The 26,796-nt window shown below is 37.5% G+C and overlaps 1 protein-coding gene across 1 annotated transcript; it reads right to left on the reverse strand.

Annotated features, from left to right (window-relative positions):
• Positions 1-7,736: 7,736 nt before the first annotated feature.
• Positions 7,737-26,063, reverse strand: LOC110467001 (ADP-ribosylation factor-binding protein GGA1-like). Its single transcript, XM_021523854.1, has 17 exons — positions 26,011-26,063; positions 24,330-24,490; positions 23,344-23,442; positions 22,187-22,345; positions 21,919-21,984; positions 21,332-21,412; positions 20,659-20,796; positions 20,271-20,355; positions 19,985-20,083; positions 17,615-17,737; positions 16,449-16,540; positions 15,636-15,882; positions 14,571-14,718; positions 13,791-14,023; positions 13,435-13,598; positions 12,039-12,149; positions 7,737-11,698 (listed from the first exon to the last, which is right to left on the reverse strand). The coding sequence occupies exons 1-17, from the start codon at positions 26,045-26,047 to the stop codon at positions 11,606-11,608; spliced, it is 2,136 nt and encodes a 711-aa protein (XP_021379529.1). The 5' UTR covers positions 26,048-26,063; the 3' UTR covers positions 7,737-11,605.
• Between the last annotated feature and the right edge of the window lie 733 nt (positions 26,064-26,796).

Genomic DNA, 26,796 nt, shown 5'->3' on the forward strand with positions numbered 1-26,796 from the left:
CTTCTGAATAACCAAAATGCCCAGGGTGATGATATTTAGTCAGTAGCATACTAGGATCAAGGGCTACCAAGTTTGTTTAAATGTATGACCTTGAATCATATTCAAGGTCACAAGGAGCAAATATGTTCAAAATATTTAAACAACTTGTTCTGAATAACCAAAAGGCTCAGGATGTTGATATTTAGTCAGTAGCATGCTGGGATCAAGGACTACTATGTTTGTTAAAGTGAATGACTTTGACTTATATTCAAGGTCACAGGGGTCAAATTTGTTTAAAATCTTTAAACAACCTCTTCTGAATAACCATGGGTCCCAGGATGTTGATACTTTGCAAGTTGCATCCTGAGATGAAAGGCTATAAAATTTGTTCAACATAATGACTTTGTTCGACTTTCAATAATAGGGGTGAAATGTTTTAAAAAAAATTAACAGGTTCTTTTGAATGAATTTTAATCATAAATACTGATATTTTGCCTGTAGCTTTATTTTAGATCACTTTTAAGGTTACACGTGTGAGATTTTTACCAGGTGAGCGATGCAGGCCTATTGGGCCTCTTGTTATTGTTACCATTGTAAATGCTTTGTTCTATTTTACATCAATGTTACTGTAATCCACTGATATTTCCTGTGATTCATATTTTCACATTAATTGGTAAGGGGAGGCAATCATGAGTACAAGTATCTAGACTTGTAAATAGTATGTTCATCACACTTAAAGGACCCAAGCAACCAAATAATTAAATATACGCGATTACATTTTTCATTTTTTCCAGCAGAACAATGGAATTCATAGCTAACTTTTGTTATCTTAGTGCTGATATTTTTTTAAGTTGTTTACCAGTGAATTGTAATTAGTGAACATTTTACTCGCACACTTTAAAGTGTTGTTTTTCACAGTGGAATTGAATTGACCGATAAGAGAGCAGAATTTAAAGAAAAAATAACAAAATGTAATACAACTGTGATTTTTAAATCAATTAGACTATCAATTCATCTTTTTGTTTGAAACATCATTGAAACTAAGTTCTTTCAAACGACTTATTCTGTAGAACTATGCACTGGATATCAATCATATTTAATCAGAAGCATTCATGGGAGGCAGGGATTCAAAATTGTACAAATGGTGTGGCTGACCCCCGTGGCGGCTGACGGGCGGGGCCGAAAAGGGTCATTTAGCTATATTACTTTAAGCGACTTCTTCTCTGGAACTAAGAAATAGATATCAACCATATTTGACTGGAAGCATCCCTAGGTGGTGGGGATTCAAAATTGTACAAATGGCGGGGCTGACCCCCCAGGGGGCTGAGGGCTGGGCCAAAAGGGGGCAATTTGGCTATATTGCTATAAACGACTTCTTCCGTAGAACTATACCATGGATATTGATCATATTTGGTCAGAAGCAATCATGGGAGGCAGGGATTCAAAATTGTACAAATGATGGGGCTGACATCCCTCCTCCCTCTGGCCCCACCCTTTGAGACTTAACCCCTGGGTCACAACTTTGAAACGGTTAAGATCCCCACCCCAAAACTATATATACAAATGCTGGGCAAAAAGAGACAAATGCAGTCGTGATATTAGAATTGATCCTGGGGTCTGGCCACAACCCTAGGGACCTAGTTTCTGAGTCACAGCTTGGAAACAGTTGAGATCCCCACCCCATAACCATACATAAAATTGCTGGGCATAAAATATCAAATACAGATATGCTACAAGCCTTGGGGTCTGGCATATTCCCCGTTGATCTCATTTGGAGAATATTTTGCCATGATTGCTTAGATATCCAGGTGAGCGATACAGGTCCTCTGGGCCTCTTGTTTAATTTTGCTTTGGTTTTTATCTCGCCATCATCAGATGGTAGGCTGTTCCAATCGCACCCTCGTCTGTGGTCTATCAACCATCCGCCGTCTATCCTATAGCCCCCTCGTCTGTGATCCATCAACCGTCCGTCGTCTATCCTATAGCCCCCCCGTCTGTGGTCTCTCAACCGTCCCCCGTCTATCCTATAGCCCCCTCGTCCTTGGTCTATCCTATAGCCCCCTCGTCTGTGTTCTATCCTATAGCCCCCTCGTCTGTGTTCTATCCTATAGCCCCCTCGTCCGTGGCCTATCCTATAGCCCCCTCGTCTGTGGTCGATCCTATAGCCCCCTCGTCCGTCGTCTTTCCTATAGCCCCCTCGTCTGTGGTCTATCCCCCATCCGCCGTCTATCCTATAGCCCCCTCGCCTGTTGTCTATCAAGCATCCGCCGTCTATCCTATAGCCCCCCCGTCTGTGATCCATCAACCGTCCGTCGTCTACCCTATAGCCCCCCCGTCTGTGGTCTCTCAACCGTCCCCCGTCTATCCTATAGCCCCCTCGTCGCCGTTCTATCAACCATCCGCCGTCTATCTTATAGCCCCCTCGTCTGTGGTCTCTCCTATAGCCCCCTCGTCTGTGGTCAATCAACCATCCGCCGTCTATCCTATAGACCCCTCGTCTGTGATCCATCAACCGTCCGTCGTCTACCCTATAGCCCCCCCGTCTGTGGTCTATCACCCGTCCGCCGTCTATCCTATAGCCCCCTCGCCTGTTGTCTATCAAGCATCCGCCGTCTATCCTATAGCCCCCCCGTCTGTGGTCTCTCAACCGTCCCCCGTCTATCCTATAGCCCCCTCGTCGCCGTTCTATCAACCATCCGCCGTCTATCTTATAGCCCCCTCGTCTGTGGTCAATCAACCATCCGCCGTCTATCCTATAGACCCCTCGTCTGTGATCCATCAACCGTCCGCCGTCTATCCTATATCCCCCTCGTCTGTGGTCTATCAACCATCCGTCGTCTATCCTATAGCCCCCTCGTCAGTGGTCTATCCTATAGCCCCCTCGTTCGTGGGCTATCCTATAGCCCCCTCGTCCGTCGGCTATCCTATAGCCCCCCCGTCTGTGATCCATCAACCGTCCGTCGTCTATCATATAGCCCCCTCGTCCGTGGTCTATCAACCATCCGCCGTCTTTCCTATAGCCCCCTCGTCTGTGGTCCATCAACCATCCGCCGTCTATCCTATAGACCCCTCGTCTGTGGTCTATCCTATAGACCCCTCGTCTGTGGTCTATCCTATAGACCCCTCGTCTGTGGTCTATCCTATAGGCCCCTCGTCCGTGGTCTTTCCTATAGCCCCCTCGTCCGTCGTCTATCATATAGCCCCCTCGTCCGTGGTCTATCAACCATCCGCCGTCTTTCCTATAGCCCCCTCGTCTGTGGTCTCTCCTATAGCCCCCTCGTCTGTGGTCCATCAACCATCCGCCGTCTATCCTATAGCCGCCTCGTCTGTGGTCTATCAACCATCCGTCGTCTATCCTATAGCCCCCTCGTCCTTGGTCTATCCTATAGCCCCCTCGTCCGACGTCTCTCCTATAGCCCCCCCGTCCGTCGTCTATCCTAAAGCCCCCCCGTCTGTGGACTATCAACCGTCCGCCGTCTATCCTATAGCCCCCCCGTCTGTGATCCATCAACCGTCCGTCGTCTATCCTATAGCCCCCTCGTCTGTGGTCTATCCTATAGCCCCCTCGTCTGTGATGGTTTCTATGAGCGGTAGGTTCCTATTGCTCACATGAAGGAATGTAGCAAACATAGAAGGGTTAATGGGAAAGCTATTGAGTGGAAGTGATAGCCGTATGTTCTCGCGCACGTGTTGGAATTATCTCGTGGATAGCTTTACAATTCGTTACAATGTGTCTCACTCGAATGTGGAGTGCGTACGAACTTTACACAGGGTCATGTTGTACTCTATATTTCACCGAATTGTGGTGGAAACTTAGAAACCCACTTGCCGCCACATGCCGTGTTATTGTTAAGTTTGAATGTAGTCGTATAATAAAAGTGTAAAGTCTATATCTGCCTAAGTTGTTTTTGTCACAAATCTCTGCTTCCTCTCTACTATTTCTTACTTTATTTAAAATCCATGGAACCTGCAAGCGAAAGCGTCAGTCGAACCCGAGTGAGTAGATAACGTTTGTTACATTTCTGTGTAGTCTGATATGTTTAACATTTGATATTTCCAACAAATAATCAAAAGAGCATGTATATGTATTGAGGTATAACTTAACATAAACAAGTCCTTATATTTAGTTCAGAAAAATGTGCAGAAAAGGTCAAAGGCAACAGGTGGTACATTGTGATAGTCGGTACAGTCTTAGTAGAGTTCTACAGGGTTCGTTAGCAGTCTGAAATGTCCAGTACATACCTGTCTGGCCTGTCCACACTGACCAGTACCTACCTGACTGGCCTGTCCTCACTGACCTGTACCTGCCTGTCTGGCCTGAGCTGTCCACACTGACCATTACCTACTTGTCTGGCCTGAGCCGTCCATACTGACCAGTACCTACCTGTCTAGCCTGAGCTGTCCATACTGACCTGACCAGTACCTAGCTGTCTGGCCTGAGCACTCCAGACTGACCAGTACCTACCTGTCAAGCCTGTTCACATTGACCGGTACCTTCATGTCTGGCCTGAGCTGTCCACATTGACCAGTACCTACCTGTCTGGTCTGATCTGTCCACATTGACCATTACCTACATGTCTTGTCTGATCTGTCCACAATGACCAGTACCTACATGTATGGCCTGAGCTGTCCACACTGACCAGTACCTACATGTCTGGTCTGATCTGTCCACACTGACCAGTACCTACCTGTCTGTCCTGATCTGTCCACATTGACCAGTACCTACCTGTCTGTCCTGATCTGTCCACATTGACCAGTACCTACATGTCTGTCCTGAGCTGTCCACATTGACCAGTACCTACATGTCTGGCCTGAGCTGTCTTCTATGAAATTCTGTCATTGTGGTCAAACTCCAATTTCGTCCCTACATCTGAACTTGAGTGTCTGGTCACTACAGTCAGTCTACTGTCAGGACACAAAGAAACATCAAACACAACATGTCATCTTTAAAGGAAGGGAGACAACTCTGTATTTAGAAAACATTTATCTCCCTTCTCTTACAGTTATATACAGATTTTTAAGGATGAGTTTGATTTTTGTTTTTATCATTGTCAGAAAATCTCTTTGTTTTATTCTGAAATGATGGTTTTTGGTGACAAACTTAGAGCAGATTTGATAAAAAAAAAATTGGCGCGTGAATGACAAGGCTCACGTTGACTAATATCTTCATTATTTCTTAAATTTCCCAACATCATAAAGATACTATTCTATTTATTTTGCTCTTCTAAACTCTGCAAAATAAAATACACCCAAAAATACATCTTAAGTACAACCCAAATATTCATAACTTAATTTTGAAATATGTAAGTTTTTCATTGATACTTTCCCTGATAGAAACATTACCCTACCCACCTTAACGCACACAAAGAGCTCAAAGCTTCTCATCTAAATCCAAAAGTGTCAATGCCTACAAGGTCAGAAAAGTCCTGCAGTTTGGAGGTGTGATGCTTCAACGCTGGGAACAAGATAAACAAAATATATTATTGTTTCTGTTACATAGGAGTATCAAACATTTCTACAAGAACAGTCTATTTTAGCTGCAATATTATTATACAGTTAAAGTATTGTTATGAGGGATATAGTCAGTTTCTGGTTCCCTCGACCAGGGCTATGACCCGAGGCGAAGTCGAGGGAAATAGGCCTGGTCAAGGGGAACCAGAAACTTGCTATATCCCGAAATAACCATACTTTAACTGTTTTATTATATCGATACAAAAGCATCAATCTGACAATATATAATAAAAACATGATGAACAGTAAAATAGAATTTGATGACTGTTTTGAACTATTACCCTAAATCTATAGCTAACTTACTGAGTCCTTCAAAATCATTCTCCTCCACACCCAATCCATTGTCAACGACTTCCACCAATTGGCTTCTATAGTCTCGTAATTTTACTTCTGAATAAAAAAACATAAGTTAAATATTTAACCTTAAATTCAAAACTTAAACAAGAGGCCCAGAGGGCCTGTATCGTTCACCTGTTTCTTCTGTTACATGCAACTAACATATAGGTAACTTAAGACCAAATTTGGTAACTAGAACACAAGACATTTTAACATTTCTTAAACAGTTCTGAAGATATTGTTGTTTGAAACTTGAAATTTTTATTTCAAAGCTTTTAACCCATATTGACCTTTGACTCCTGACTTGCACTTAAAGTTGACCTTTGACCTCATTACTGTAATAAAAAAAAAAAATCACACAGCTGGTCTACATAACATACCCAAGTATCATGACTAGTCCAAATGGTTCTTAAGATATTGTTGTTTGAAATTTTCCACATATTTGACCGCTGTTACCTTGAAAGTAGGTCAAGGTCATTTTAATGAGGAAACTTTATAGCACTACATCCCAGGTACCTACTGGCAAAATATCATGACCCTGGGTCTTATGGAACTTGAGAAGAAGATTGTTAAAGCTTTTAACCAAAGTTGACATTTGACCCCCGACATGCATTTAAAGTTGACCTTTGACCTCATTACTGTAATCTAGAAAAAATATTCGCACTGCTGGTCAACATAACATACCTAAGTATCATGACTCTAATACAAAAGGTTCTTAGGATATTATTGTTTGAAATTTTTCACATATTTGACCACTGTGACCTTGAAAGTAGGTCAAGGTCATTTTAATGAGGAAACTTTATAGCACTCCATACCAGGTACTTACTGGCAAAATATCATGACCCTAGGTCCTACAGTTCTTCAGAAGAAGTCCTGAACAAGAGGCCCAATGGGCCTGCATCGCTCCCCTGGTATTAATCTCACACTTGTAATCTTAAAAGTGGACTAAAATACAGCTACAGGCAGAATATCAGTGTGACCTTGAATGTCAAACAATGACATTAGGTTGAAAGAGGGTCAAGGTCATTCATTTGAACAAATTTGGTAGCCCTGATTGCTACAGGCCAAATATCAGTACCCTGGGCCTTTTGGTTATTGAGAAGAAGTTGATTGAAGATTTTAGGACATTTGACACCTGGGACCTTGAAAGTTGGTCAAGGTCATTCATTTGAACAAACTTGGTAGCCCCTCATCCCAGCATGCTACTGGCCAAATATCATCACCCTGGGCATTTTGGTTATTCAGAAGAAGTTGTTTAAAGGTTTTAAACATATTTGACCCCTGTGACCTTGAAAATGGATGAAGCTCATTTATTTGAACAAACTTGGTAGCCCTTCATCCCAGCATGTTACTGGACAAATTTAAGCCCCCTAGGCCTCTTGGTTATTCAGAAGATGTTGTTTAAATGTTTTAAACAGATTTGATATCTGTGACCTAGAATATAAGTCAAGGTCATGTATTTGAACAAACTTGGTAGCCCTTCATCCCAGCATGCTTCTGGCCAAATATCATCACCCTAGGCCTCTTGGTTATTCAGAAGATGTTGTTTAAATGTTTTAAACATATTTGATATCTGTGACCTAGAATATAAGTCAAGGTCATGTATTTGAACAAACGTGGTAGCCCTTTATCCCTGCATGTTACAGGCCAAATATCATCACCCTAGGCCTTTTGGTTACTGAGAAGAAGTTGTTTAAAAGTAAAATGTTGACGATGGACCGACGGGTGACGGACGCCGCACCATGCCATAAGCTAACTTGGCCCTTCGGGCCAGTTAAGCTAAAAAGTTGACGGACGGACGCAGGACGTCATCGCCTTCAGAAACCTTCAGTAAACCACGGAAGACTTCCCATACCATAACACACACTGTAAATATTTTAATGGGTATATAAAAACCACAGAAGACAAAGAAGATTAAATGTACACATTTATTGTGAAACAGATGTTTCTTATATCAATAATAACATACATAACTTCACATTCAAATACATCACTTTCTCACCAAAACACAGTTCTGATTATAAGGTTTTTTTCCTGTTTTGTATCACTGCAGTCTATCACAAATTTTATGAGAATCATTCTTCCATTACATAATACACTGCTAAAGATAGGTAACTATAATTTTTGCTCTTCGTATATTTTATTTTTATAATGATTGAAATACTTGGTTTGGTTTTCGCAGAAAATGCGATCAATGAAACTTTCCCCACATGTAATTCACCTGCTTGTATAACAAAAAACTTACAACTTAATGTAGAACTTTTTAATTCAATAATGGCGATATCTAAATGATTATCAAAAGCATATATTCTAATGTGTTCAATAAAAAGATGGAAAACCCTCACACTAATACTAGATCAATATACTACATTCCTGTTGCTACAAATTGATTTTTTGGGTGGTCAGGTGACACAGTGTTTGGAGTACTTTCTTTTCACCAAGATGATCTCAGTATGGGGCAACGACCTCGGTATTGGGTCACTGTCTGACCATGCCAGTTTTCACCAAGTTCATGTACTTGGGTTTCCTCCCATATGAAATAGTTATAAAATAAATAAGGTTAACTGCTAATCATTTTTACACATATTGCACTTGAAAACAAAATCTCACTACTTTCGATCCACATCCATTCTTCAATTCCCTCTATGTTTACACAAGGCCTGTTTTCATAATGATCCCTCCAACGGCTTGTGACTTATAATGATGATAGATCGACGTTTCTCTAACTTCACTCTGTCCCCAATGACTTTTAAATAACAGATAATACAGCATTATAATACATCTGAGATTAAACATCATCAACCAACTCCCTATTTGTTCTCATAAATATATGTACAACTTCTGTCGGCGGCGTAAAACAACATTTCTTACCACTTGGCCAACTACTACCGTTTATATTAGTTTTAATCACAGGGGCCCAGACACATCAACATATGATGGTTGTAAAACACTGGTATACACAATAGACCTATATTATTGCAGCCACTTTTGTTCCCAGCTAACTAGACGACAGATAGCTGTTAATTACTGTATTTTCGCAAGAGATTTATTTTCGTGTTTGTTTGCCTGGAGATGCATTTGCCAATTAAACATCTCACTAATATTAATACAGTAGATATAGAACTATTAATATTGAAATAGCACCATCTCAATTGCAATGAAAAGCATTTGTTAAACGAAGGGATTTACTGTACAGAGGTAATTTGGAAAAAAGCAAGAGAATATCCTGAAGTCAAGCTGTAGGTGACTGGATAACCAAAGCTCGACTGCGTACTAATTTATGACCATTATAATGAGGCACCTGGGCCGCTTTCGTTTATCGCGATCCAAACGTCTGGTCCAGTTGGACACAAGTTATTCGTTTATGAAATAAGGTCGGACCTAGAATCTGATGCTGCTTTCATTCGAGCCATGACAAAGTCTTGCATAAACATATGCATGTCTGCCCGGATTAATACCAGAAAATGTTACATTTAAAAACAGACAAATCGGTTGGTCAGCATAAAAGAACAGGCCCCTAGTCTGTGGTTTTGTTCAATACATTTCCTCAAGTCTAGGTGTAGCATATCATTTATCTACAAATACCCAAAATAAACCGAATTAATATGAAAATGGGATGAAAAAATCTTATGGAAATATTTTTAGAACTGATGATAAGTTCAAAACCATTAAATATTTCCAATCCAAAGATCCAATCCATGGCAAACTGGAAAGGACCATCTGAAATATTTATAATTTTCAAAAATTGTGTTATCCCTGGCCGTGACAGATTCATTCAAGCTGAAAAGGTTATAAACACAAACCTAACTCTTCGGACTAGAATCAGCCTGGCTATACAGACAATCTCTAGATCTATAGCTATTACTATTGGTGGACGTTTATAGCAAGGTTTGAAATGTAGTTTGAAAATCACAACTATTTTACACTACTTAATAGCAAGTATCACTCCGAAATCAGAAACTTCGGAAAGAAAAACCCTGCAGTATATTACATATGGAGTTACAAAGACCAGGAGGCAGGGATGTCTTCTTGGTTAAACCATCACTGCAGTACGAAGAGTGACACTTTGGTGGTCGTGACAGCTTTTTACCTCAGACATTTATTTTCAACTTTTTTTTAAGTTGGATAGTTTAGTTTTAACTTTAGTTGTCCTTTTCCATCTATTTTCAGTTTAATGCCAGTTATTTTCAAATCAAAACTACCTGCCATTATATGATCCAGTTTTTCTCCAGAAATAACTAAATGGAAAATATTTTCATAAAATATTTCCTTATACTCTGTATGATGTAAAGAACTGCTGAGGTCTTCAGCTTGTTCTCAAATAAAGGCAAAATATTCGCCAACAGATTAGGACAGAAAAATTCTCTCGAATACATGCTGTTATCATTACCAGCAATCTCACGGATGGACAAGAATTTCAACAAAGTATTTTGCTTTCCTTCTATAGGTTAAGAAATTTAATCTAGGCACAACAGGAAATTAAAGAAAAGCCATCCTTCTAAAGCAGTATTATGTTTATAAACTACATTTTGTAAATGAGAAAATGGGGCTTTTCACAAAGAAACAAGCTTGTAGACTATCATTAAAAAAATCTACCTCTGGACCAAAACCAAAAAACAAAATCCACATTTGTATTGTGATTATGTTAAAAAAAACTTCCACAACAAGTTGTGATACTTTCACCAAGCCATGTTTTCACCTTCAGTTTTTTTTTAAACATATTTGCCCAATTTTGGAATTGTTCATGTATGCTTAATATCTAGAACTGCTAACTATTTAAAATTTACCGTCTTGTTGAAGGATGAAAAGGAGGTGGAAATAAATTGTGGGAAAAAATATGCCAGTTTCTGTAGTCTTGAGCGGTACAGAAGAATTCATTCAATTGTTAAAAACTAGCGAAGATTTATCATGTAATGGTGTATTACCATAAACAAACTATTGGGATTTCACCGATAAACTAGCACTTTTTATTTACACAGAACAGCACATGCAAACAGTACTGTCTAATACCACATTCAGCGGGGTGGTTTGTTTGATCTGAGCAAGCACTGGTTTCACCCTTCCATACCCCCCCCCCCTCTCTCCCCAAACGACTCATTTTTCATAATGTACATATATATTCCAAGCCGTACTTTGGTCTGTGACCAATCAAATGTAATTCTGTTCAATTTGACCGGTCAGATTCACTGACCAATCAAATGTAATTCTGTTCAATTTGACTGGTCAGATTCACAACTTACAGTTGCGTTAATATTTATTTTATCCATTCACATTCAATCAGTACATTGTCCACTTCAGTTTCCTGATGGGCTGAACAGGCCACGGGCCGCATTGCTTTATCGTCAAATTCTTGTCTGTTCGACCAATTATAGCAAGTGCATACAGTAACCAATTGGGATGTAGTTGAATCAGCCATACACTATACGTATTAAAGCGAAACGGATGACAAGTTCAGTTCGGTTTGCATCTTTTCTAGATTGTTAATTAGTTGTTGTGTTCAGACTGCAGTGTGTCCTTTCCAGCCTGGCCTACTAGTGTAGTAATTTATTGTCGCGGCCACACTGACATCATACAATCGAGACAACTGTAGTGTTTCCTTTCCAGCCTGGCCTGCTAGTGTAGTAATTTATTGTCGCGGACACACTGACATCATACAATCTAGACACCTGTAGTGTTTCCTTTCCAGCCTGGCCTTCTAGTGTAGTAATTTATTGTCGCGGCCACACTGACATCATACAATCTAGACGGCTGTAGTGGTCTTCATTGCCTTACATTATTCTCACTGGATTGGAAACGTGTCCACCTCCCCTACGTCAGAATGTGTCTCCACGCCTGCCACATACGTTATCTTGAATTTTAACCGAATATTTTCCTGAAAAATGAGAGTTATTGAGAAGATGAAGGATCTATAGGTAAAGCAGTGGAAGGTTTTTTTAACTGTAGTAAAATGTGGTTTATTTTTTAAGTCAAGTGCCCTTGAAATATTTTTGCCCATAAGAAATATTTTATCCGTTGCAAAATGCCTTTATTCACATCTTCACCCCATCTTTGACTGACCTTTGACCTAGAAATACAGAATTTGTATGATGAAGAATTAAAAGCTGTCAGAAGATAAAATACAAATTGGAGTCCAGGACATAAATACATCTGCTTGCATTATTAACCGATTAACAGAACAATGTGTGATATATCAAACAAAATTGAATCATTACCTTGTGTGGATTTGCAAAGAGCATGACTTGAGTAATGGCTGCCGGGGGCAGGATAGGGTTGTAGGCTGGAAGGTCAGTGGCCGAGGGTGGCTGCAGTTTTACTTTCATCACCTGTTGGTCAAAATTAATATTTTCATAATATTTAATCATCTGCATGATTGATTTACCAGCTGTTTTAATTATTACGGTAGTATATTGCACATTACAACCATGAAGTGTGGAAAATGTTAAATCTGTTTCTGCATAATGTGGTGAAATTTGCGAACAGGCATAAAAAAAATTGCGAACAGGCGTAATAAAAGTACTAGTTCTGACCTTGGTACAGCTGTAATAAAAGTACTAGTTCTGACCTTTGGTACAGCTGTAATAAAAGCACTTGTTCTGACCGTTGGTACAGCTGTAATAAAAGTACTAGTTCTGACCTTTCGTACAGTTGTAATAAAAGTACTAGTTCTGATCTTTCGTACAGCTGTAATAAAAGTACTGGTTCTGACCTTTGGTACAGCTGTAATGAAAGTAATAGTTCTGACCTGTGGTACAGCTGTAAATAAAAGTACTAGTTCTGACCTTTGGTACAGCTGTAATGAAAGTACTAGTTCTGACCTGTGGTACAGCTGTAAATAAAAGTACTAGTTCTGACCTTTGGTACAGCTGTAATAAAAGTACTATTTCTGACCTTTGGTACAGCTGTAATGAAAGTAATAGTTCTGACCTGTGGTACAGCTGTAATAAAAGTTCTAGTTCTGGCCTTTGGTACAGCTGTAATGAAAGTACTAGTTCTGACCTTTGGTACATCTGTAATGAAAGTACTAGTTCTGACCTTTGGTACATCTGTAATGAAAGTACTAGTTCTGACCTGTGGTACAGCTGTAATAAAAGTTCTAGTTCTGGCCTTTGGTACAGCTGTAATAAAAGTTCTAGTTCTGGCCTTTGGTACAGCTGTAATGAAAGTACTAGTTCTGACCTGTGGTACAGCTGTAATAAAAGTACTAGTTCTGACCTTTGGTACGGCTGTAATAAAAGTACTAGTCCTGACCTTTGGTACAGCTGTAATAAAAGTATGAGTCCTGACCTGTGGTACAGCTGTAATAAAAGTACTAGTTCTGACCTTTCGTACAGCTGTAATAAAAGTACTAGTTCTGACCTTTGGTACGGCTGTAATAAAAGTACTAGTCCTGACCTTTGGTACAGCTGTAGTAAAAGTATGAGTCCTGACCTGTGGTACAGCTGTAATAAAAGTACTAGTTCTGACCTTTGGTACGGCTGTAATAAAAGTACTAGTCCTGACCTTTGGTACAGCTGTAATAAAAGTACTAGTTCTGACCTTTGGTACAGCTGTAATGAAAGTACTAGTCCTGACCTTTGGTACAGCTGTAATAAAAGTGCTAGTTCTGACCTTTGGTACAGCTGCTTGGAAGCTGAAGTTTTTCACCGGGTTTGTATTGGTACTGATAACAGACACCACCATCACAGATACATCATCCCGCGGGCGATCCTTCCCGCAGTGTATCACCATCTTCAGGCCGTTTTTATCGTACGCATTCACAGGAGCCAATGAACCTATAATAACAATTAATATGAACTGAGAGAAAGTTTCACAAAGCTGATCTTCACATCAACATATACACATGACCCTTGTTCTATTGAAATTAAAGGCAAAATTAGAGGAAAAATGATGTCTTTGTTAAAACCGCTGGAATATAATGAAAGTCCCCAGACATGTACGACCATATAAGTATATTTATCACTTACTTGGCTGTATCTTCTCCAAAGGTACAAATATATCGGCTAGAGAGAGTATTTCCTGGGAGGTAATTTTGGCAGGGGACACCTGGGGGACTGGGGGAAAGGTTGGAATGGTTGCCGTGGTGTTGACGGAGGCTGGTTGGCTGGATAACCCGAACTGGCTGTAGTTAGCCGCGGTATTGTTTGTCCCAGTTGTACCTTTGGATGCTATTTGGTTTAATGTCAACTTTGGTTGAGGTCTGTCAAAAATATTAAAAATACAGATAATACAGTCATAGTTCTTCATACATGAAATCTTTAACAACTAGAAAAGATTTGTGAATCATACATATGCTACTCCCATTTTGATGAAAATGGAGCTAAACTTAACCAAAATCAGTGAAGCAGAAATATATAGGTCACAGTGACCTATATTTGAGATATTGGGGCAGTACTTCTCAAGATGTCTTAGTACGTGTATATATATATATCCACACATGAAATTTCATGACTAGACTTTCAGTAATAGAGTGTGAAAATACCCACATGAAATTTCGTGACTGACTTCCAGTAGCGGAGTAATGGTGCTAAATGCTAGATCTAACCAAGATGTGCTATGGATAGATGGATTGACCGTGGGAGAAGGCAAACAAATGGTCCTTCCACTAAGTTACAAAGCATATAAAACAGTCCTAATTCTGCTGGTATTGTGTAACACATTAACGACAACAAAATGAAATAAAAGCACCAAAACATTAACATTATTATCTAGCCGAGGTCAACTTGTGTGTAAAGGGGGTGACATACACAACTTCTTGTGGTATAATTTTAGCCTCTTTAGGTAGACTCTGCTGCATCAGATCTTGTCCGAGCAGGTCCAGGTCGGCCATTCCTTTGGAGGCGAGAGTGTTCAAAACCTGGGCTGAGGCGTTCACATTTACAGCTGGTAAAGTACCTATACAAAACAACACGGTTTTATTAACACAATTTCTATTATGTTCATAGTATTGTTTCTAACTCACTGCCAATGTAATTCAATGTCCTGTTCTTCCCTTTATTCTTCACCATTCTTTTATATGGTACCCTACATATAAAGCCAAATCCCTTTATTATGCCAATGTTCATGGATAATCAGTGGCAGTATACAGAAACAGTTTTACTGCACATGGTCAGTGAGCACAGGTGTGGCGAGAACTGTTAATTACAATTACAGTAATCCCTTAAAAAAATTGCTCTTCTTAAAATTACACTATTTACAATGAAATGGTGTATTTACACACATTTCTCTCCCCTTAATGAAATTTTCCTTAAAAATATACTTAAATAGTTATAGAGTGGATATTAAACTCGGGAGGATGAAAATTACAACTTCAATGGAAACTGGAAATGAAGTCCTCTTTTTCTTAAGAACAATAGTTTATAAGCATCTCCAGACCAAGAAGTGGGTTAAGATTTCTTATGCTGATCTGCCACCATGGTGACACCTAACCCAATGCCATACATTATGTAGGTGAAGAGATAACCTTGACCTGCAGCTGCTGCCATGGGAACCCATTTAGCCAAATCCTTAGGGTGTTGAGACATAACGTACCATGATATTCACCTGTGGTGATCCCCTAACCTAATCCTACGAACGAAGAGATTATCCTGACAAGATGTTGCTACCATACAAACCTTCTTCATAAATCCAAAAGAATGAAGACGCATAACCTGAACTGCACCTAAGGTAGATACTCAACATCCATAGGTGTCAAAACTTGGCCTGACTTGCCCTCATTGTGATATCCCGTGTCAATCCCTCCAGATAAGAAACTAACCCTGACTGACACCATGGCAAATCTGAAGAGCAAATCTACAGGGGGAGCAACTTACCTTGACCTGCCCCCATGGTCATGGGACTTGTCATCTGTGAGGGGTGCTGAGATAGCAGGGAGGGAGAGGAGAACATGCTGGTCGTGGCCTGATTAGCCTGCAGCACGGCCGGTCCCTGTGGCTGTGTCGGTAGTTGTGCCATGACGGGGCCTTGGGGGTTAGTCAGCATCATCCCTGGGCCCCCCATCTGGAGGCCCGGATTTACAGGCTGGCTCATGTTACTGGTGGGTAACGCCATACCAGATGTCTGTTGCAAGAAGAAAGAAGTTATCATTTCAGGTAATCTCATTCCGTTAAAAACTTCATACGATCAAAACTGAAATTTTCAGCAACCATCAGATATATATTGTGAGTATGTCCTTCAGGCTCCCATCAAACTTGTGTTACTTCTGTGTACCTGTGTCTTTTGGACCTATATCCTTATGGATAATGATCCCGTGTTATTCCCAAACCTCTCTAGATCTGCTCCGAGCAGAAATATCAGTCTACAAAATGTTTGGTTTAGACAAGTTTAATTCTGATAACATACTATATACCGGCATGTGTTTGCCCAGTTAAAGATGCATCCTTGATAGGTTAATAGTGATGATAGCGTCCTTCATAGTGGGGAAAACCTTGAATCATAAATTGTATCAAATTATTTGCCACCCCGATAAATTCAGCCTCATTACAGAGGGCAAAAAGAGCAAAAGTGTGGTAAATACCATACAGTATATATATACAGTATGGCAAAACCAACGACTGTTTTCTCAATCTATGTTAAATGAATACATGAATGTGTAGGTTTAATCTTAGTTTTGTGCATCTACTTACCACACTAGATGTTTGAGATGTTGCTCCAAATATGTCGTTAAGATCTGCCAGTAATGAGTCAGATCTGTCAGACGGCTGAGGATCTTGTAAACCTGTAAATGACATCCAGTTCTCATAACATTAAATGGGTTCAAAATGACCATCACAATGCGCAAGTTCTCCCATCTACAGTGCCGGAGTATTTAGACTTTGGAAAAAGGTTTTTTTAACCAAACACCAAACTAAACCATTAAAACCCTGTTCCATTTAGCAAACTGCATTTGCTTATACCAGCACCTCGAAGACATGCATAATTGTTACGAGAAAATATTTCATTATCAATGTTCACCTAAATCCATTAGTGTATGTTCCTGCTAAGTATCCAAAACAGGTGATTTTCAAAAGTAGTTGTTGGTCGACTGTTGACAGATAACAGTATCATAAACAATTTATTCTGATTAAAATAGCTTAACCCTTTCACCCCTATGTAACTTGAGTCAACTCTACCACACATTTATCTGGGCGAGTCCATTATGATCTGCAGTGGCGAAAGGGTTAAAAGTTAAAGAAAAGCAGGCTCCTTTTTGCCAATGTGCAACTAGCTTTTAACAATGTCAAGAACACTAGACATGATCAAATTTGACTGAGACACTTTCAATGCTATAAGCATAATGAATCCAAGGGCAAATCTCACTCCTTCAATTCCTGGAGATTTGATCATTACCAACTATTTCTGATTTAGGACAATTTTTTGGCATATAATAACAAAAAATCAAGTATTTTACAGGAAAATCGGTACCAAAGATAAAAAAACCCTGCAAAAACTTAAAAGAGAAATTTGTGTTTAAAAAATTTCCAAGAAATCTTTTTGACGTTATTTAATCCCTGCAACTTCCTGTAGTAATATTTGACTGTAAAACACTGATAGTTTATATCCCTGACCAAAAAATTAAAGCAGTACCCGATAAATATTGACAGGATCCTGCTTCAGTGATAAAGAGATATTTACCTTTCAGAAAACCATGACCAATATAGGTGCATAATTAGTATACGAACATTGTTTAAACCTTGCCATCGTGATACTTGTCTTCCAGACAACCATGATCAACAGGAATGCTGCTAAATGTCGACCATAACTTAATGCTAAATTGACTGTGTGAGACATTTGTCAATGACCAGTGAGTTACCTAGAGACTGAAACTGGCCATCCAATATGAGGGAAATGTCTGCATTGCCTTCGGACTGACTGGTCATCGGCTGGGATGGACTGGACTGGTCCAGTGCAAGATCAAGCAGGGCTGATGTATTGGCTAAAATGGGTGCATGGGGATAGGTCAAGGTAAAAAGGTGCTAAAGTATCATCATCTATATTTATAACACACTAAAGAGAAACGCTATAAGTACAACACAGGTTACATAAAATGGTGGAAAACTAGCTGTACTGATTAAAATGCAGTTGCTTATATTCAAGAACTACTTGACATTTCAAAATAATATATATATATTTCATTAATTTAAGGAAAATTGTCTGGACTAATGAAATTTGTCAATTGCATTTGGGAGTAAGATTATTTTGGAAACTGTCTGGACTAACAAGGTTCATTTTTTATACCTGAAATATTGTAATTAAGTAATCACCCTTTATATCTATTGTCTTTGCGTATTGCAGAGTTATCTTCTCTTGGGAGCAGGTATTGATTGTTACGTCATTGGTTTGTGTGAGAAAATTACGTCGTTTTCTCAAAAATTGATGACGTTACTCTCACAAACAAGTGACGTAACAATGAATACCTGCTCCCAAGAGAAGATAACTCTGCAATACGCAAAGACGGAATAGACATCTGTTCGGACTATCTGAAAGGTCTATACATGTACCAGGTACATTTAAAATGTCACAATTTCGCTGCATGCATTCATAAACATTGTTGTCCTATGCAAAGTACAGGCCACTAAAGTGTTAGAGCACACTAAAACTACAAACTATCTAAGTTCAGACAGTAGATCTTACACTGCAATGCATTACCTTGACATGTTTCATTCATTCAAGTTCTTCATTACTTTAAGTCAGTTGACTTATCAGTCAGAACATATATACAAAACAATACAGAGACAACAAACCCATATACCATAAGCATCTGAATAATTATATGAAGCTGTTAGTCAGAATATATATATATATATGCAACAGTAATATTATCTATAGTTACAGATGAAAAACATAAAACCTGGACCTCCAAGGTACACCTTATCTTGTAATCAATACTGTGAAACCATGTATTTTATAGCACCTTATTTTCATGACTTTCAAAAACCCCTTCTGAAGAGGGACATGTATTAATTTTATGATGCATTTTCCTTTTTTCTCTTTCAAAATGAATGTAATTCATTTGATTTTCCATGATGAACCATATTAAATAACTGAAAGCAACATCTGGTGTGACAATAAATTATAATACAGCGATTATCAATCAGTAATTTAATACCTTGTAATGTTTATCCTGAATTCTACTGACAATCATACTTTCACAAAAGTTTGTTATAAAATCCCTTGATTAACTCATTCACCCCTGAAGACACAGTCGGACTCTTCCAATTCAAAGGTTGGAATAGTTCATTATGAAATTTCAGGGGTGAATGAGTTAAAACCATTCAACATTCATGATATGATACAAAAAATGCCACCAAAAACAAATGATTTCACAATACATGTATTTTTTTTTTTTCACAATTTGCTTGACAATACATATGATAAACTAACAATTTACCAGAAAAATTTCTTCCAAAATAACAAATGGTATTGTATGTCATTCCTTTTTAATACAAGTAAAACTAACATCAACTATTCTTGTTATAGATATAAGTTACAGTGGTATATGGCTATACATGGTTAATACAGCCTTTTAAGAAAAAAATCACGTTTTTCCTAAATTTTTAAAACAAAATACAAGATTTTAAGCAATCAATGATCTTTTTACAATCAAGTGCTTTCAACACAAAGCTTTGAAACAGTCCTCCAAAACAAATATATAGTCAGTCTCCCAATATATAATACAGCTCTTTTCCAGGGATATTGAGTAAATTCCAGTACAATGTACTTGTACAGGATAATTTTATTTTCCAGTACACATTTTGGGAACTAACCTCAATACCAGCCCATTTCACTGCTGTACGAACCATGACCAAACCACAAAGCCAGAAACATAAAAATATGAACTTTTCTACACGACTACAAAAACTAATGTTAATACAAAGCTGTATGCTTTGTTGACGGAAGCACAATCACGAAAATACATTCAGTGTCATTTCATATTAAGATTATTGATCCCAATGACATGTGCATTTCAGGGTTTATGAATCAAAGTTAATCTTGCTATAAATCTGAAAGGGGTCTATTAGGGTATGTCCTGTTTTAATTATTAAGACAAACAATTTTGCTTCAGATTTTCCACCTTACTTTAAGGGACTGGGGGGGAAGTATAATGACATTTGTTAATCTAATATAAGCAAGTGGTCTTAAGATAACGAAATAGTTCTTGGTAACAAGGGTGTAGTCTCACCTTTAGCTGTTTCACTATTGTCTTCTGACACACCCTCCACCGTCTTCTTATACTCGCCCATAGCCTTCATTACTTCATCATTACAACTCAATATCTCCGCTAGAAAATAAAACAATGAGCAATATTATTTAATCTTTAAAAGTAAAGAAAACCATGATTTTTTTCTCTCTACATAAGGCAGTTATTTCGGCCCCATTCCCAATTAGATTTTAATCGTTTCCCAATCACAAAATTGTGAATACAACATACCGTACTTTTCGGATTGAAACTTTTTTTAATTACTTACAGATTCCATCATTATCTTTCTCATCAGCATCACTAGCTAGTCTGAAAAGGTTCGGGCGTAGCTTCTCTAAAGATTCATACAGCTCCTGTAACCAGAAAGAACACTCACTTCAGCCATCAAGCACAGTGTATGATTAAATCGTCACGGTAACAAAGAGTCGAGCTTTACAAACAGATGACATCTAACTGATAGGAAGCGCACAAATCTGCACTTGAAATATTTTAGTTTTTACCTCAGGTATTCTTCAGTGTTTAAAAGGTAGAAAAAATTGTCTTTGTATTTAAGAATCTTGAGCATTTGTATTTCATCAACCCATTATTGTGATTCTGTTGTCCTGTACATGTTCTTATGAACTAAATCTAAATTTTTTTTTAACATTTTTACTCACCTTCATCATATCTCTATCGGACTGTGACGATGCCTCAGGTTTAAAATGAGACACCATTTCATTTAATAATTTTACATTGATGGTGATAGTTTTCAATTCGTTAATACGCCTCGAAACTTTCTCCATTCTTGATTCATCCTGCAAAGAACATGCCATAAATTAGCATATGAGGAATCTTGAAGCGATTAACAGAACTTTTGAAGCTTCAAACTTTTATACGTGTATTTTTAAAATTGCACCTTCAGTAAAACGTTTTGACAGGTTTTTCAAAATTCAACAAATCTGAATAAGCTAAATCTCAGTGTTTACATTTTCTTCCAAAACAAAATTTTTACAGTTTCAAGCCCAACCTGATTATTAAAATTACTGTTGTTTGTTTGGCTGATATAAAGTAATTATCATATAATCGGGGCCAGAAAGGCATTTTTTTGTAACTGAATGTAAATATCTTTTTCAGATGTAAAAAAAAAGATTTTAGAGCCCACCACTCTTACACATAAAATCATAATACCTATATTACACATTTTTATCTGGAACAGCCCTGATGAAAATGATCTGACAGGTGTTCCCATTTCAGAACATTAAGATGCAATAGGACTTTGTTTTAAGGTCCTGTATATTTCAGATTGTAACAGACCAATAATGATACTGACGTTTACAAAATATTACTTACTTGTTTTACCATATTCTTGATCAGTCTGTTAGCAGCCTGAAGATCGTTAGGATTTTTACTCTTCAATAACTTGGATAATAACTGCAAATAAAATGACATAACATTAATTCAACATACAGCTGAGCCTAGATAATCCAGCCATCTTTGTTCCCAGTAAATAATGCAGCCAGCTTCAAACATTGAACCAAAAAGGGACCACTTTTTTTAATGCAAATCAATGGAATTTTATTTTCTAAATGGATAGAAAAGGGTTCTGTTAAGATACCTTTTCTTTGGCTTTTCACATATAATGTAATTTTTTGCAAAGTTGTTGTAAGATCTTTCCGCATCTGAATTTTTGTGTATTTATCTGCATGCTTATCATAAAAGTTTGTGTTCTATTTTATTATGAATTTATCCTTCTTTTGCGAATAAAACGAAATTTAATAAGAAACAGGCAAATAAATACCTTATACATATGTGTATATGATATTTTATGCAAATACCTGAATTTTGCATTTGTCCATTAATAGCGGATAAAGTGAAAACTACCGGAAATTAAAATCAACATCACATTTTCTAATTATTATAATATCTAGATTTAATACCTTAGATTTCTCCTCATCTTCAAATGATGCTGTTCTGGCTTTTGATGGGACCACAGCATCAGCAGCCTGAAAATTCATTCAAAAAAATCACTTGTAAAGCTGGTTATAATTACAACTATAGCACAAAATTTCTTTCGGACAACAAAAAGAAACACGAAACAAATTTCCATTCTGAATGTTCCTATGGCTGGTTTTTCTGATGTTTCCCCAACCATTTTTACCCCTGACCAAATCAACACAGAAAATTGTCTCCGCACATTTTCCGTACCTTATCCAGATATGTTGGATCTTCCTTGACGATACCTTGCTGTTTCAACATTTGGTAAGCTTCTAAAACCTTGGATTCATGTGGCAATCCCCTGCTCCAGCTGTATATTAGCTCTATACATCTTTTCTTCACTTTCATTGTGGTTCTGTTACCTAAATACTGACAGGAAAAACACAAACATTACTGGTGATAAGATAAAGATAAAGATACATTAACTTGGATAAAACGACCATCCGTTCAACTTACCAGGGTAAGTTAACCCTTTCACCCCTAGGTAACTTTAGTAGACTCTACCATGCATTAATGGGGAGGAGTCCATTATGGTCTACGATGGTGAAAGGGTCAAGTTAGTTGATGGATTCAAGCAAATTTTGCCACCATGCCCAAATCTAAGATACATTATTGAAACTGATGTAAATATTCCAGATATAAGTTTCCTTAATACGTTAAGTTTATTAAAATTTTTATAGAAAAAAACTTTACAAATTATGCAACAGAATCTTACAAGTCTAATTACCTTAGAATAAAATTGCAATAAATGATAGATTTGATTTAATGCAGGGTGTATTTCAAAATTGTATACAAGGATTGAACGAATTAGATCAATGTCATACTGGTATAAAAGAAAAAAGGGTAACTTACATATTCCATGAAGGGCTTCATGGTAAATATGTACGTAACCGATTTGCATTCATACCAGCATGAACATTGAAAACTGCCGTTCAATCCTTATATTTACATTCTGAATTTTTATTTATTATTGACCTGAATACAAATATTCCCTTATATTTCTGATATTTAAGTGTTTATGTCGTCAATGCAAACAGAATTACTTGAACAGCCTAACGTCATCTAAATGTTTGCTTTTAGTGGTTGTCTCGATGTTTCGAGGTGGGAGGAGAAGCTTCAAAATGACGCTGATCCAATTGAGCTCATAGCCCTATAAATGCAAATTCTTAGGTAGAGGAACTTGCAGTGGAAATGTAAATATACTTCTACTGTACTGAACATTGTGTTTGAGCTTATTAGGGAGTGGCTGTACAGAGTTGTAAAACACTGTATCCAATCCCTTAGACGGATTAACGTCGAAATATTAATATTTATCATTAAATCTCAACTGCAAAATAATTAAGTTTTACATAATATGATTTACTTACTTTTGGTGATACAACTTTAATCATTTCATTTAAAAATCGAAACTTTCCCAGTTCTTGATGAAACAATTTGCCACAATTTTTTACACAGGCTTCAACAGTCTGGAAGAAAAAAAGGATCATTAAGATGATATTCAATGAAATCTTATACCACATGCAGTTATGATTAAGGTCAGTTTTGGAGCAACTCTGTGAACACTTTAAGTCAAACACCTATAATTGTAGATATCTTACATTTCAATTACTTCATGCAACCCTTTGTATTGAAATGTTGAGTCAATTTGCAAGGAGAGTTTTCAGTTAATTCAAATATGTAGTGCAATTATTCAGGCCCATATGGTATGTGTTTCTCACTAAATTCTTTGTTTTCCGACTTTGCATGAAGAATCCCTGTGTCAAGGGAATTCAATGTTTATTTTGACCCACGACTATAAATATTTATCAGGCTTTTTTTCATGAAAAGATCGACGATTCTGGCAGACCGCCATCTTGGACACAAGATAATCTCCCTTGGTACACGGAACTCAAAGACAAACGACGATCAACACATTTATTCATGTCAAACATCATTAAAAGATACAATTGATACATACTGTGTTGTTACCTGAGTTTGTGTGAAAAGTATTATTAAATAGGTAACTGTAACAAAGAAAATTTAGCCAAATTCTTCCTGTTCCAAAGAATCGCCGATCAACTTACATTTCGACATATCGGCGAGTTTCCCCCATACTATTACGTAAATGTAGTTTTCAATTTTAAGCTCCGTTCCATGTAAGTTCTGTTAGTTTTTTTCTTTCAAATCGCATATGCTTACTGTTCAGCATGTTTTTTCCCCGGCTCACTTTCACATGTTGATCTTGCGTCTAACACTACGTAAACACGTGATTGATAATAACCTCGTGAATTATTTCAATATTTATTAAATGAAGCATCGTAAAAAAATAGTCTGCTTTGATTTTTTCCCCCCTGGGCTCTTTTTCTAACTTTACCGTCAATGCCAGCAGTGCTTCTTGCTCCTGTGGGGACTGTATTTTGTGAGCCAGTAAGGGCAGAGAGATCTGTGGCCCCTCCAGTTCCTTGTTGATCTGGTCACAGAACGCCATGATATGGTCCCAATCTTCATCTCGGCTAGCAGGGTTGGTCGCTTTGTCTGAATAATGAAAATTATAAATATATTATATAGCCAACGACAATTAATCATTATTTCCATTGTTAATTGTCACTTCTTCACTGTCACTTGCATTTTCGTGTTCAGAACATTTGAAATAATCAATACATGCGATATTGTCTGCAACTATATAGATAAAGGACTATTGACAATCAAAGGTATTGCCCAAAATTGAAACCCTTTGAATTTGTTACAGTTATTACACCATGGAAATTTCATCCCTCAAAATTAAAAGCAGGGGTCCACACTAACACTAGCCCGCTAGTCCTGGACTATTAGATTTCAGCAAGGACTAGTGAATCACCTAACCTAACTGGTCCTTTGGACTTGTGATTTTTTTTTTTTTATAAAATAAGAATATTTCTTTTTTTAAATTTAGAAAATAGCTTAAAATAAGATATATTGCATGATAACTGTCCAAATTTTCCTAAAACTTTACCATATTTTTATGGCAGTAAGTTATTTTAGGTCCCCTACAGTCGATTACTTTTGATGTTTCGTGCTGGAGATCACGATGTTTCACTATCAGGAAATCTTGGACTAGTTACATTGACGAAGGACTAGTAAATAATCTATTCAACTAGTCCTGTGGACTACTAAGCAAAAAAAGTTAGTGTCTAACCCTGAAAAGAGATTAAATTCAGTATACATGAAGAAGTCAACTTGATGAGACTGATGACATAAAATAGAATAGGTTTATAACATTAACACAAGGCTACAAGGAAAGTGGATGGAGTTCATAACATGTTTATATATGGCCGTTTTGCATCATGCATGAAACTATAGAAGATGAAAATGTTTAGATATTAAACAGTGAACCTAACATTACACTTACAGACATGCTATTTGCACTGACGATAGAGACATTGTAAAAACAGGACATATTTGGGAATATCTATATTTGAACACTAATATGTATCTATAAATGTTCAATCCCTATTCGATCATTTATGAAATAATTTAAATAACACGGTCACGTTATTGTGATTTAATCTCAAACCTGTGATGACAAACAACACAATTTGTGACATGAACGTCTAATGAAACAAGACCCAAATTTGGCTTTTCTAAGTGATAATTTATCGATGCAATCAGCGTTTTTTGGTGTAGGCCCTATTATTTATTCTGTTGATAATATCCAAAACCAGTGCAATTCTGGTTGCTTGCATACTTGTTAATGTATAAAAGGTGGTTACATTAATTTTACACGTGATCTAAATAAGTATTTGTTAACTTAGATTAAACAAGCAAACATTTAACAGATATAACTATTCAGTGCTGGGCATGTTCATTTGCTACAACTTGATTTTGAGACCCTCCCCCACCCGACCCACCGGCACATGCACACGTCATAATATGCTGACATGTGCGTACGGTTTGCCGACTGATGATCTTTCATTGACAAAATCATCATCGACGAGTTACTAATGATCCCGCCCAAATAAAAATTGAAATGTAATCGATCATAAAGCGGCAATCTTCGACAACAGGAAGCAACTTACTAAGAAGCGACTCGAGGCTTTCGCCTTCGACGGCCATCTTGAAAACAAACCAGTCACGGGATTTCCCGAAGTTTTCCGTCGTCTGCTTGCTACATCTCGTTTCAAAAAAGTTGAAGTCCCGGCAACATCAATTTTGATAGCTTAATTTTAAGATTTTCTGTCTAATTACCCTTTGTCAGAATGACAATATATGTGTCTGATTGGGGGACTTTTCTTTAATTAAGAGTCATTATTCTCACAGAGAATCTATATTTTTACGAGCACAATGTGCGAGCGTACAACGTAACCTCATTTGATAATATTTTAATGACATTTAACTGTAATAGGCCTAATAATAATAATAATATCTTTATTTAAGGAGGGTTACATATTTAGTACAAGACTAATCTTCCATATGGCCCTAACAAACATCATACAAACATGTAAACTGACATTAAAACAGATTATTATGCTAACTACAAAATCATGGACAAAATAAACATTATGTAAGATTACAGAAAGCTACTATTGTTTATGAATAGTTGGTAATCAGACTAACCTGCTGACTAGATATCTGAACGAACGTATCGTGAATAATATCAAATTATTATACAGATAAAAACAATAAACAAACTATTTGACACATAAACTCTTTGCTCATTCGTACACACAGCATTCTTTCCCTGAGGAATACAGTTTTAATATAATTGAGCATATATATATGTACAAAAATTACATCAAAGTACAAGGTTACAACACGTTCACAAAAACTTTGTAGTTTTTGACAGTTACCTGTGTGAATAACAT

This window comes from Mizuhopecten yessoensis, unplaced genomic scaffold, assembly GCF_002113885.1.
Source record: "Mizuhopecten yessoensis strain PY_sf001 unplaced genomic scaffold, ASM211388v2 scaffold11153, whole genome shotgun sequence".
NCBI lineage: Eukaryota > Metazoa > Mollusca > Bivalvia > Pectinida > Pectinidae > Mizuhopecten > Mizuhopecten yessoensis.

Coding starts and splice junctions, on each gene's coding strand:
- LOC110467001 (XM_021523854.1), bottom strand. CDS start 26,047: ATGGCCGTCGAAGGCGAAAGCCTCGAGTCGCTTCTTA. Junction 22,346..23,343: donor TTAAAGTTGTATCACCAAAA/GTAAGTAAATCA, acceptor TTTTCCTGTCAG/TATTTAGGTAACAGAACCAC. Junction 20,084..20,270: donor GAAAGATAATGATGGAATCT/GTAAGTAATTAA, acceptor TTTATTTTCTAG/CGGAGATATTGAGTTGTAAT.